This window comes from Lissotriton vulgaris, chromosome 4_2 (genome assembly GCF_964263255.1).
Source record: "Lissotriton vulgaris chromosome 4_2, aLisVul1.2, whole genome shotgun sequence".
In the NCBI taxonomy this organism is placed as follows: Eukaryota; Metazoa; Chordata; class Amphibia; order Caudata; family Salamandridae; genus Lissotriton; species Lissotriton vulgaris.
Genome location: NC_141692.1, coordinates 16,535,376 through 16,549,445, shown reverse-complemented (window position 1 = coordinate 16,549,445; position 14,070 = coordinate 16,535,376). Strand labels below are relative to the sequence as shown.

Below are 14,070 nucleotides of genomic sequence, written 5' to 3'. Positions count from 1 at the left end.
TCCACACTATTCTTATTCACATCCATTTTTCAGATTGTTCTAATGCTTTTGCTTCAGAAATAGCTTCAGACCAACTGGGATCGCCTAATACCCATAATCTTTCTTGTATTTTCTTATTCTTGACATGTACTATTATCTGATCTCCTTTCATTTCATCAGTCAATAGTCCAGAATTACAATGTATGGATAATGTTCTCAAACCTGTGCGAAAATATTCGAAAGTTTCATCATCCTTTTGTGCTCTGGTGTAAAATTTAAATCTGTTCAAGACAATACTTGTAACAGGTTTAAATCTTTTTTTTCCATTCTTAATAATGCTTCATTGTATACATTGATGTTATCTCCACTACCATCACTTTGGGATGTCACCTGTGGTAAAGCTCTAAAAATCACCTGACCTTCCGATCGCAGACAGCGGAAAAAGATACTTTTTTTTCTTTCTGCCCCCATACGTTCCCCATTTATGGCTTTCATGTAAGTGATGAATTCTACTTTCCATCTTGCCCAAGGAATAAGTGGGTCTCCCTTAGATTGTAAAAACTTTGCTGGACGATCAAATTGCATGTTGTACAAATTAACACAGGGGATTATAATTGAATTACAAAATTATAAACTATAGGGTGTTGTCATAAATTCTTCGAATCATCCTATGTGTAATACAATTTAACATATACGTAAATTTTACCCTACTGTAATATTGTAGAGAACATATTAAATATATTATTTATAATAATGTACCTTGAAACTGGAATTGGAATTGCTTACATTTAAATAAATAAATTAACTTTTAATTCTTTTTTAAAAAATGAATAAATCTTCTTTACCGCCTTTGTATCAAAATTATGGCAAGTTTGATGAAAGAAATACAGTGAGAGGTATAATCAGTCGTTTTGCGATTGTTCGTGAAGCTCCGTGCAAAGTTGTGACTTGGTTACCACGGTAACCAAAATGGCCTCCAATGACGTTGCACGTTGTAGGTTGTGCGTGATTTGACGTGCAGCGTCGTGACTGAGGAATCTGCAGAGAAGATAACGAAAGCTCCTAAAATGGAATTCCCTGCAATCCAAATGATGCTGCCGGTGCTTGAAGAAAAACGGTAAGGCGGTTGTTGTGTATTATTAAAGAAAGATAGTTAGAGCATGTACCGTACGATGTCACAAGCCGTCAATCAGCGCAAACACTCAAAAACAAAGCCCGTTGCCATTAAACAGAGTCAATGACGTTCTACCTCTTTCCCCTTTTAACCGCATTGCTGCTGCGGTTATTTTTGCGCTGTGCGGCTGTTTTCGAATATCCGCGTTACATGACGAGCTCAGCTCGTCATCCGCACACGTCACCCGTGGCTGATGACGAGCTGAGCTCGTCATCAGCATCGAAGGGGTTAAAAAAATATTATTTGAGTAAGCTAGTTGTATTACGGTTGGCCCAAAACAGCACACAGCTTCATGGCTTAAAAAATAAATTTGCACACAATTCATCGATGTCATGAAAATGTAGACAGCTTGAAACAGAAGACTTCGCACAAATCCTCGATATTACATTACAGTTAATCAATCAATCAATCAATCAATTATGTCATTTGTATAGCGCACTACTCACCCGGGAGGGTCTCAAGGCGCTGGGGGAGGGGAGGTCACTGCCCGAACAGCCAGGTCTTGAGCTGCTTCCTGAAGGCGAGATGGTCTTGGGTTCGCCAGAGGTGGGTGGGGAGGGAGTTCCACGTCTTGGCTGCCAGGTGGGAGAAGGATCTACCTCCGGCGGTGGCTCTGCTGATGCGTGGTACGGCGGCGAGTGCGTGGCTGGTCGATCGTAGCCGGCGGGTGGGCGTGTAGAAGGTCATGCGGTCGTTGAGGTACTTGGGGCCCAGGTCGTAGAGAGCCTTGTGTGCGTGGTGAGGAGTCTGAACGTGATTCTCTTGTTGACGGGGAGCCAGTGCAGGTCTCTCAGGTGTCCGGTGATGTGGCTGTGTCGGGGGGCGTCAAGGATGAGTTGGGCGGAGGAGTTCTGGATGCGTTGGAGTCTTTTTTGAAGTTTCGCTGTGGTTCCGGCGTAGAGGGTGTTCCCGTAGTCTAGTCAGCTGGTGACGAGTGCCTGGGTGACGGTCTTCCTGGTTTCCGTGGGGATCCATCTGACGATCTTGCGGAGCATGCGCAGGGTGTTGAAGCACGAGGATGAGACGGCGTTGACTTGTATGGTCATTGACAGGGAGGAGTCCAGGATGAAGCCCAGGTTGCGTGCGTGGTCCGTCGGTTTGGGAGCTGTGCCCAGGGCCGGGGGCCACCAGGAGTCGTCCCAGGCGGAGGGCGATGATCCCAGGATGAGGACTTCTGTCTTGTCTGAGTTCAGTTAATCAAAATTCCTTCTTGAAAACATCACGGTGCATGTAATGAAAGACTTGCTTATCCACTTGCAAAATATATCAAGTATAGATTAAACTCCCGCTGGTGCAATCAAATCACAGTTACCAAGTACATACTGCCGCAGGTGCTATCTATACACATGAACATACATTTAAAAAAATATATATATTATTATATTTGACAAAAAAAAATGTTGCCGCTGGTGCTATCAGTGCACAGAAGAGAATAAAACAGCCGCTGGTGTTGTTCAAACAAAAAAGTATTACTAAGAAATATTGAAAAATGTAAAATGTCTCATATCCGTGGGTTTAAGAAACACTCTGTACCTGTGCTGATAAATGACTGGAGTGGTTCTTCTTCCTCGTCGACAAATGTTGAAATAAATCAGGTACTCAATTGAATTTTAGTCGAAGTTTTTTCCCAGCACAGCATTAACAGACTCTCACATAGTAGTCCAGATGCAACTGGCCTCAGTTTCATAGCTTCACTCTAGAACCCAGAATCTAGATGGAATAAAAACAATGTACATGCTCAAGCTGATAGGAAACACTATGACACAACTCAGGGAAAGGGTAATGGACAGAAAATAAATCTGTAGTAGGAGATGTAACAAAAATCCTGACATGTGTAATTGTATTCCATTCAACATTATCAGCAATGGCTGACTGGTTATTACGCTTAAAATGTGACCCAACCCCAACATAGAACTACTGGGGACATATGAAGATGTTACTGACTCCTATATGCCTAACAGAGGACGGTGGAAACAGTTGTGTGCAACTCTGTCTTGACCCCAACGGGACTGAGATCCTATCCATTGACTAGTTGCAGTAGACACAAGCTAACACTCAAACACACATGTGTCCTGGTCATGCCATTGAAGACTGCTTACACCCTTGACATGTCAAGATGGAGATACTAAAAGGTCCTGAAGAAGCTGTGGTCACCAGATGAGAATTAGTTCACCAGTGGAAAGTAGACGTTCCTCTAGCTTGATCCTCTGAAACCTATTGGTTTTGTCTGAAATGACTCGATATCAACTGAAGAAAGGTAACATATGGTGATTTAGAGAAGCCCAACGCCATGTTGAATCTGGATTGTTTTTGTTTTTCTCATGTAGAAAAGCAAAACAAGAATTTAATGAATGCTTTTTCTCATGAACATACGTAGGCATGTATAGCTTCTGATGTTAAATTGGAAAGTACAAACTGATTTCTCTGAATCATATGAATGTTGCATGTTCATACCAGTATTGTTGGAAACGTTTGTCAATTTGTATCCATCAGAAATCTGCACAAATGCAGCTACTATGTTTAATTTCTTAATGAATGAGGGTATCTGTTTTAAAATGAAAAGCTACTGGAAGGTATGAAAAAACAATATAAAGACCAACAGGTAGTTTATTCCAAAACTGCGGTGTGGAAATGCAGCATCTCTCTTTTTTCGACTCTTTACTAATCAGTTTAGGTCCATTTTAAAACTAAAAATATCCAACAATGTAATCCGAGTAGACTGCCCTTCCTAAGTATATTTAATGTTTCCTCTGCTTCCAAGAGTGCACTGTAAATCTAGAGGGACCCTTGTGTATTTCCCTCTATCATACTTTGGGGACAAAAGAGCTTGTGGCAGGAATAAGCTGGTGTTAAACTTCAGAATCTGTTGTTTCTGTGCTGGCAGCAGCCATCCTCCATCTTACAGTCGACTTTCATGCACAAATGTGTTAGCGACAATCTTATGGTCACCAGGACAACTGGTTCCCTGAAGGGGATTGTGATCATATTTCCATTGCACCTATTGCAATGTTTATGATCATTATTGAAAACACAATCCAAATCATGTTAATGATCATTTACATTCATTAACAAACTATACTTAGTTTCATAGAGGTCACTAGACTCTTATGTCACAGAGAGATAATGAATAGTCCCCGGGTACAGTTACTGCAACTCAAAATCATAGCAAGGTGTAACCAGGCAGAACTTCTGTAAAGTGGGACATCCTGTGAGGACTACAAGTAATTGAGACAAGGTTGAGTCATAGCCTACTCCAGAGTGCATCAAGCGTGAGCCTAGAGAACACAGAAATTAAATTTGGAGACATCCACTGCAATTAAAGAGTGTTTAAAACTGAGCTAAAAAAGACAAATACAGGGGGAAAGAGGAAATGGCAACAGTGTGATAGTAGTGAGAGTTAGCTTGAACCATGTCACTTTACAGCAGTTTTCTGGGGAAAGGTAAGCCCTATCCTGAACACTACCTTCTTCATATCAATGCGCACCTTTGCGCGTTGACATACTTAAAGAACACAGAAGGTTATGACCATCTTACCTCCAGTTATCAGTGCCTGGAGCACGATGACTGCTGCAAGTATGGCCCTCATGATGCTAGGAGAGTAAGGAGTAGGGTGATGTAGTCTCTGTGCCTGATCACCTTCCTGTGTCCTTTGTACGTCTCATGCTCAGGGCATGCCTTTTATGCGGTCACAGAAGAGGCAGGACACAGGATGCCTGAGCTCTGTATACAGGAATAAACTAAATGTGGCTGAACTTTTCATGTGTGACTGCCTTGTGAACGGATGCACTTAGAGATATACAAAAGAAATCTTATGATATGATGTAATGTGAATTGTTTTTCATACCAAATTGTACTGAAGCAACAACTAAGTGCAGGGTTGAATTCTAGTTCATTTACAAATAAAAATGTGTGCAAGAACCATAAGTATGAGTAACATACATTTTCTTTTTAGGGTATTAACCCAGGGTCGGAATTGGCTGCATAGGATAATTACCTCATCTCTGACAGTTTTCCCCTGACACATTTTGAATGGTCAATGCAGCTGGAATTTATCAGGGAAAATTCCTAGAGAATAAACAAAACATGAAGAAATTGTAGTGGTAAATACTGCATCCACAAGCTTTCCCACAGGGCCAATCCTCATCCAACTACGTCCGCCTTTGTGTTTTATTTCCTGCCAGATATGTTGCATATGTTCATCGACTTTTGTGCATTATCTCATTCATACATTATTAGCTTTTAAGCAAATATGCAAAGTGAAATACAAGCACATGTATACTGAGGCAAACGTTTTATAATTCATTCAACATGTGAAGTTAAGATACAGACACCATGCATAAGACAGACCTGTATCACTCTTCTGTCATACATTTTTTATTTTCTATATGTTCTCTTCAGTTTTCCTTGCTCTCTCATATCTTGTTCACATTATTCACTTTAGAGACACACTGAGGAGTGGACAGCAAGCACAGAGGTCTGACAATAACCAACTTTAATAGAAGATTGCGTAAGCTGCCAGAAAAGAGGGGCACTTTAAGAGCTCCTCAAAAGAAGTTAATTGTTAAATGGACAGTTATCTCTGTAAATACAATTAATAAGTTATATTGTTGTTTTCTTCAAGGCGGTCAGACAGTGGACCTGATGAGGATTTAAGGTGGTCAAAACTATGACCTATACGAAGAAGAGAAGTGGTGCTATTATTCAAAGATAGAGATTGTTAACACCATAGGTATGACTCTGCACTCAAAAACATAAACGATCAATTGTAGAGGGTAAGTGGGGGAGAAGACATCATACAAAAACATTGGTGGCATTGGTGTGGCAGTTTAATAAGTTAAAGAGTTTGGCTGGCCCTTCATAGATGTTTGCTTACCCTCGATAACTCTGATATAAGCATTATAGGTAGAAATGAGAATGGCGCCATTTCCAAGTCATAACACGCCATTGCTTAAGACTTATGACTTGTAACCGGTGAGCCATCCATCTGGTCTGCGGATGCTCCTACATCTAATTTGAACTGTTAGATATGAATGGATTAATGAATGAATGAATGAATGAATGAATGAATGAATGTAATGGAACTGTGCATGGCTACCCATGGAGTGTCACAGCGTTGAGCTTTCACTCAAAAGCAATGTTAGACCTATCATCCTTAGGGTGGTCTTTTGGTATTTATTAAAGCATCTTTTAAGCTGTAATTCCCAATTGTAAAGGAGTAGCTTCTTCATGCTTAATATCCTTGGCCTAGTGCTGTCTTATCCTCTTTAATGGCAAAGTTGGATTTGACATAACCATTTTAGAAACACCACTTTTAGAAATTGGAGATTGTGTTGCTCTTAACTCTTCTCTCTGTGCCTGCAGTCTGTCTACAATACATTTCTGGGCAGGGTGAAAATGAAACTTTGTGCATTCTTCTAGACAGCGGCAACACAGGAAGGGTTGGGTGTGGCAGGTAAATTCATCTGCATTCATCTGCATACTGATAGCCTTCCTAGGCAGGAAGCAGGAGAGGTGGCTCACATCTTTCTTTTGGGAAGGTTTTTTTTTAATATAGTGCAGACTCGACCAGAAGGTATCAGAGTGCTTTACACATGCACCAGTTGCATTACAGGCTGACCCATGTATTTTGGTAGGCATAGAGAGATTAAGTGATTTGCCCAAAATTATAGGATGTTGAGCGTCCTTATTGAGACTCATACCCAGATCCCCAGGTTTAAGGTTGTCCGCTCTATCTGTTAGGTTGCATCCTCTCCAAAGAATAGGTTGTGTCCTGCCCTCACTCAAAGGGCTGATTTACCCCCACTCATAGTCTAGAGCCAGGGCTGTGTTAAAGGGGATTCTTGGACACTTCGGAAATATGCTTTGAAGTCACCCTCTACATCAAAGGCACTTTTCGGTATACATACCTGGGCTTTGGCTCTATCAAATCAGTAACTACTGGACCTAGGAAGAACTCTGTTAGAGTAAAGCCTGCCGTGCTGAAGGATTGCCACTCTGCTGTGTCTGGCTGCTCTGAGGAACTATGTCTCTGCTTTGCTGAGCTGCCCTGTTTCTTGTTGATCTCTGCCCCACTGAGGATAAGGACTGAACCCAGAGTAACTCAAAGGGCATGCTGGCTTGCTTTCTATTTTTTAAGTCTCAGATGTACAAAATACTTTTCTGCTGGAGCTTTTGGACTCTGCCTTCTGTGAGTCCTACTCTTGCCTGAGGTGCCCCTTCCAAGCTCTGGGCCTCTGCCTTGTGTTCTGCACCTATTTTCATTATCTACATCTCCTGGGTACTTCAAATCAAGTTTGTCGCTCTTTAAGACCACAAACAGCCCCTTTAGCACTGGAACCGCGTCACAAGCATGCTCAACAATGTCTCTTCCCACAGCAGCATCGCCACCCTTGACTGTGAGGCCCCCGCCTCTCTGTCCGCAATTCCTGGTGGTTTTTCGTGCACAGCAGACAATCTTCAGAGATGCTCACTGTGCTGCTGTGAACCTCTGCCCCACAAAAGGAACTCATCGCTCAGTTTGAGACAGTAAATCTTCTGCAGGACCTGTTTGGAATTGTATACAACCTGCACACCATCGATAGTGGCTTGACTTTTCAGATTTACCCTTGTCTAGTGCGACCTCAAGTAAGCCTTTAGCGCAATGGACTTTTGGGCTGTGTTTTTGCATTTATTCTTATAAAATTAATCTCTAAACTTCTGATTTTTTCACATTTTGGTCTTGTATTTCTAAGATATATATTATCTTTTTTTCTAAACTTGTGTGGATTCTTTTTGTGGTGTTGTCATTTAGTTACTGTAATTTAAGTGTTTCTCAAATTACCTCTTAAGTTAAGCCTGACTGCTCTGTGCCATGCTACCACAGGGTCAGATTAGTTTAATTTAGGGTATGTGTCTGACTTACGCTTATTAGGGTGGTTGACCCTAGTTGGACACAGTGCAAACCTCTGCCATCTAGAACCCCCATTTCTAACAAGCGTTACGCAGTGCAATCATCTTTTCTTTTTGAAAAAGCCATGTCTTCATCTTATTTTAACAAGACAGTGGCAGTTACAGAGCATAGCTCCAATTGGAGTTTATTCTAAACCAATGGTCTAAGATAGGAGAAGGTCCTTCCACCCATTCTCACAAATTGGATTTTAGGGATGCTTGCCAGGAGGCAATAGGCTAACCGGGGAAACAACACTTACAACGCAAATTTTACAACGCACTACCTTTACAAAAAACGTTTACAACGCAACATTCATTACAACGCATACCATTACAACGCAACCATTACAACGCAGTCATTACAACGCATACCATTACAACCTATACCTACACTATACAACAATTACCCTACTGTTGCACCCCCTGGAGTTAGAATAGTAATTTTTACCCCTACACTATCCAACACTTACCCTACTGCTGCACCCCCTGGAGTTAGAATAGTAATTTTTACCCCTCCACTATCCAATACTTACCATACATGCGATGTAATGGTATGCGTTGTAAATGTAGTGTGCGTTGTAGTGGAATGCTTTGTAAAGGTAGTTTCAAAGAATTTGTTGTAATGGCATGCGTTGTAATGGAATGTGTTGTAATGGATGTTGCGGTGTAAAAATTGCGTTGTAAAGGTATGCGTTGTAAAAGTATGCGTTGTAAGAGACATACATCTGGCTAACCGCAATTTTCTGGTGTGGGCGTTTGTTCTGACCGGGTTTTTGTTCCCTTTTTGAGTGAAGGTGACTTTAGCCTACTATCATTCTAATAGAGGGATTAGAGCCTTAGATTTGGCCTATTTACAAGATGCTTGACATAATTCCCTATTCTTTTCTCTATTCTAGGGCCTATAAGCTTATGTTAGGGGATAGATTCCTTAGTATTGGTATTATTCCGTCCTTTTGTAAGGTTACTAGTACTTTCCTGATAGAGTTATTCATCTTTATACTTACTTCAGGCCTTGTAGGCCTCGAACGGGAGAGACTCCATCTTTCTTTCAGCCTCGGCTGCTTGGGATGCTTTTAGGTCAAATGTGATGTTTTAGTTATAAAGTGTTGTTCGCTTGGAGAGAACCGGGTCAGGCTGGCCCTTATCGAAAGACTGTATTTTTCTTTGTGTGGAAGACATAACATCAGGCCGGCCGGCTGAGAATGTGTCCTTGGCACGGGATGGTACAAGAATTTGGTGGGCGGCAGGTTACTGGCTGGAAATTTCCATGCATGAACAAGGTTCTATATTAGCGAAAGTACAGAAAGGAGGAGAGGTCATTCAGTCAGTTAGTAGACGGCAGCTAGTTATTAGCATTATTGCAGTTAATCAACTTGAAGCAGCAGTTGCCATTTTGAAGTCCAAAAAGACCGAAGGCTGATAATCTCTCAGAAAGATTGAAGTTATATTAGTTTGAGCAGCTGTTGAGCTTTGATACTGAGAACAGAGCATGCATAGTGAAGAAGTTAGCAGAGCGAACGAATACTAGAGTGGCAGTAACTGATTTATAAGATCGAAGTTGGAAGGTGCAGATAGTCCGTGATCGAGAGGAGAGAGGAGTAGTGCAGAACGGCGAGAGTGAGACCGACGAAACAGAGAACAAGAGAGAGGTTCCAGTGACTTGGAGGGGAGCAGAGGAGACAGAGCGTAGCGGTGCAGACGTGTATCCGTGACTTCAGGGGTGATCCTAAGATGAGCCAAGGCACAGACGAGAAGGGAACCCAGATGACAACTGAGTCCAGACTTCGTACTCATAAGGTGACGTCAACCCTTTCTTATTAGCGTGCACACACATATTATAATTCTTTCCTTTGCTTTTCATGCTGTATGTTATATTGCAGTATTATATTGTTGTTATAATTTGCTATTGTGTAATAAAGGGACCTCAGTTCTTAGTGAACCACTGTGCAACTGTTATTTTTTGCAGTAAGATTAACCTTTCTTCTAGTCAGATGCTGTTATGTGGATGGATGCGTTTCCCTTCCGGGTAAGTGGTAACTGAGCAAGGGAGCAGGGAGCGCCTAAATCAGAGAATAACCTTTGCATACCGTGTTTTAGCCATTCTTGTGTGAGAGGATTGAACTGTTTTCTATCACATAACCCATAATATTACATTCCCAGTAGTATATAGTGAAACTTTCCAACAGAGAGAGAGAGAGTTGAAAGTATCAATAGGACAGTAATCGCTGTTGTGTAGCGGCATTATTGAGAGCACCGGGGGGATATGGTGTGTATCATCACCTGATTGTGACGGCAGCGTGAGCACTGGGAAGATACGGTGTGTATACCTACAGGATTGTGGCTTGTGAGAGAGAGAGAGAGCACCCGGAGGATACAATGTGTATACCCACAGGATTGTGGCTTGTGTGTGAACACTGATTGTGGTCAGTGTGTAATGGTAAGTAATCAGAACTTCCCCCTTCACTAGGAGAAGGAGGGTAGTGTAGTCTGGGCCTGAGTTGCCGCGAGACTATAAGGTATGGGTGTGGTGTAGAATATGGAATTCCGTAGCAATTAGTGATTGTTTCTAGCAATCCTTAAGGATTTGGTGGTGTTTTTGATGATCTAAGCTTGTATATTGCAAATTCCCTATCCCCAGGTAGGTACCCAGGTACCGAGGTAAGTAGGTCCTGAGGAGGGAGGTGGTTACGTTTCAGCTGGGTTGGTGGTGTCTTGGTGAGCTGATTCTATTTGGTCCGGAAATCCGGTAGTTACAGCGTTGAAACTGATTTTAGCCCCTAGACAACTTGCACCAGAATGGTGCAATGCTCTAAGTACTAGGACTAATATTTTCTTCATCAGTAGCTGGGGGAAAGCATGCAAGTGTGGAGACAAGTGTGTTCTTGGGGCAGAAAAAGTAAAATGTGGGCTGCCATCTTTTGGGCCACATGAAGTTTGTTAAACAGATAATCCAGGAGTCCTAGATATACGGCACTGCCATAGTCCAGCTGTGATGTTATGAGTCCCTGGATGTCCATCTTTGCAGACAAGTAGAGAAAGTGTACACATGTTGTCAATGTCTGCAGAAGCCCAAAGCATGTTTCGATCACTGGCATAATATGTGGCTGAACAGATAAAGTATTGCCAAATGAAATACCCAAGATCTTGACTATTCCCCCTGAAGATCTAGGGGTGGGCCATCTTTAGCTTTAGGCCAGAAAGTCGGCAAATCAGGAGTATTGAGGCTGTAGAATATCATTTTGGTCTTATCTGCATTGCATTTTAATTGATGTTAGGTCATCCAGTGAAAGACAGAAGAAAGGCAGATTTTTATGGAATCTCCTGGAATCTCCTCTCCCTTCCCACATGTAAACAACAGCTGGGTGTTGTCGGTGTCATCCTAGCCCCCAAGGCCTGTGTCAACTGTGCTACAGTTGTAAGGTAAGTATTAAACAACGTGGGGCTCAGATTAAACAATGTGGGGCTCAGACCTGACCTCTATGGCACGTACTCTATCAGAAGCATATGGGGAAAGCCACACTTCCTGCCCTCTGTCCTTCAGAAAGGAAGTTAGCCAATCCAAAGCCAATCCACCTATCCCAATGATTTAGTGCCATGCTAGGAGCATAGAATGAGTGACAATATCGAAAATCGCTGACAGAACTAACATAATCAAAATGGCCTTCCCCCACATCCAAGGTATTTCTAATATGTTTGGTGACCTCAATTAATTCTGTCGTAATTACATTAATTAAAAGATACTGAGACATCTGTTGATTACAAGCTTTAACCAGCACCTTGGCCAATGCTGACACTAGGGAAATTGGCCTATAGCTAGCCTGCTCCATGTGATCCGCTGCAGGCTTTTTTAACAGGGGCAAACCTTTAGCCTGCTTCCATGATACCGGTAATAATGCTGAGGACAATGATGCATCAATCCCTATTGGCCAGTAGATTAATGGCGGCTGCACCTATAGCTGATAGAGGGCAGTGGCAAGCTCTGAATCCTGATTTTAGGGCACATAGGCTGGCAATGATTCCACCAAAGGGATAGGCTGAAAATGTAAAAGTGAGGCCAACATGGGAGGGAATAAGCAGGAGCAAATAGTCTCCTCTGACAGGATTCCTGACACTAGGCGGGCTTGAATAGTTTTGATATTATCTTGAAAATAGGAGGCCAACTAGTTGCCCTGTTCTATAGTGGGTTGATGCAATCTAATGTAGACCTCAGGGGACATGATGTTTTGGATGAATTTGAAGATTTCCTTGTTTTTATTACCTGCCTGCTCTATCCTCTCCTCAAAGTATGCTTTTTGCTGTCCTAACCTCCACATATTATTTTTAGAGCTGTTTTATAGATGGATGACTTTGGCATCAGCCATGTGTTTTTTGCCATTGCCTCTCTAGAGTTTTACAAAGTTTTTTCAGGATCCTGAGATTGTATTTAAAGTAGGGGATTTATGGTTTATTTCTGAAGGGGTGCATGAGAAAATCTGAGCTAGTTAGTTGCAGGCATGTTGATCCCAGCTGTTCAATGTGCAGGCGCCTTCATCCACTGGACCCAAGAGAGAGGGGGTACTCTCTTCCAGAGAGTGAATACATTCTGATTGTAGAATTATATCAAATACTCTAGTGACAGATTACATTTTATTTGTCAGGGGTTGAGATCACCAAGGGTTATGTACTGCATTGAACTATTTTAAACAGGGCTGTAGGAGCGGGCGCCGTCCCTCTATGCTTAAACCTTCAGATTAAAGTTTAATCTGCAGCTCCCTCTTCCATCCCTGTTTAAATATCAATTACAGAGCTGATTAATTCTGCTGGTGGTTTGACAGAATTTATTAGTAATTTTACATCACATGAGTAGCGTAGGATCACTAAACTCCTTCATCTCCACTGGTGGAATTAAAAACTTCATCCACCACTGATATTTTGCTCAATTCACATAATAAGAAGCCCTCTCTGCCTCAATCGTGCCTAACCCCGAATATTCCTGATTCATGAATAATGGATCCGTCAATAAAGGTAAATGCATTTTTCTTTCATTTGCTTTCTTGGACTAGTACTTTAACTGCTCTTAGTAAGGTATCGGGGTAATGGGTAAATATTATGTGGGACTGCAAATGCAATTGAATGTAAAAAGAATATTTATAGGACATTTTACCACTGACAGCTGGTCCTTGATGCACATCCCCTCAGGTGTAAACATTTAGGTAGGGACTGTACATAGTACACAAAACCCAACTAAAAGGATGTGACCATAATTCACTAATTTAAACAAACTGCGGAAGAAAGCCCTGCAGCCTGTTCATAGTTTGTGCAAGCTCCCAGGATCCATACATCTTCTATTGCTGAGGGGCTGATCACTTGATTCATTACAGATTTGTGTATGGCTCGGTCTATTCTGAGGTGGCATGGTGGGCCAAAGATCGATTTGTTGGAATACTACCCCAAGCGATTGCCAGTGGTTAAACTCATTGCAAGCATTCCTCCTTGTGTGAGTTTGGCATCCCTCTCTAAGTAGCCAAATGTATAGTTAGATGTGCTTATTGTGCCCCCGGTGCCACAAACCAACACCTGACTGATGAGTCGCAGTCAGGGCATACCTCGTCTTAGGTTCGTGGTGCTCTGGTTCAGGGAGAACCTGGACTGTAAGGTCGGTCTGCAGTGCTCCTATGAGATCAGGACCAAGACTGATTTGTAAAGGGCTGAATCCAAACTGATGGGGCATGGTGGGCAAAAATAACAGTGGACTGGGATGCAGCCTAAGAGATTAACAATGGCTGAAATGAAGAATACTCATCCTTTCACCAGCATTATTGATCTTTTTTCAATCCGGGGCAGGCAGATACAGAAAGGGAAGAATTCCTTACAGTTTTCCATCTACAAACCATGGTTTGAATAAAAGGGATTTCACTCATCCCATTTATGCACTCTATATTAAAGACATTATTTGCCACTTCAATTATGGAACCGAACCCAACCCAACCAAATATAGAGGCCTCTGCATC

General features: G+C 42.0%; 1 protein-coding gene across 2 annotated transcripts in view; it reads right to left on the bottom strand.

Annotated features, from left to right (window-relative positions):
* The window catches only part of LOC147718146 (phospholipase A2 inhibitor and Ly6/PLAUR domain-containing protein-like), a 33,099-nt gene extending 28,333 nt beyond the window's left edge, over positions 1-4,766 (bottom strand). The window contains exon 1 of one of the 2 annotated variants that reach the window (XM_086919221.1): positions 4,688-4,766. In XM_086919221.1, coding sequence (XP_086775347.1) covers positions 4,688-4,739 — 52 coding nt within the window. In that variant the 5' untranslated portion in view covers positions 4,740-4,766. The remainder of the gene's footprint in view (positions 1-4,687) is intronic. The other variant, XM_086919220.1, reaches the window with a different exon arrangement.
* Between the last annotated feature and the right edge of the window lie 9,304 nt (positions 4,767-14,070).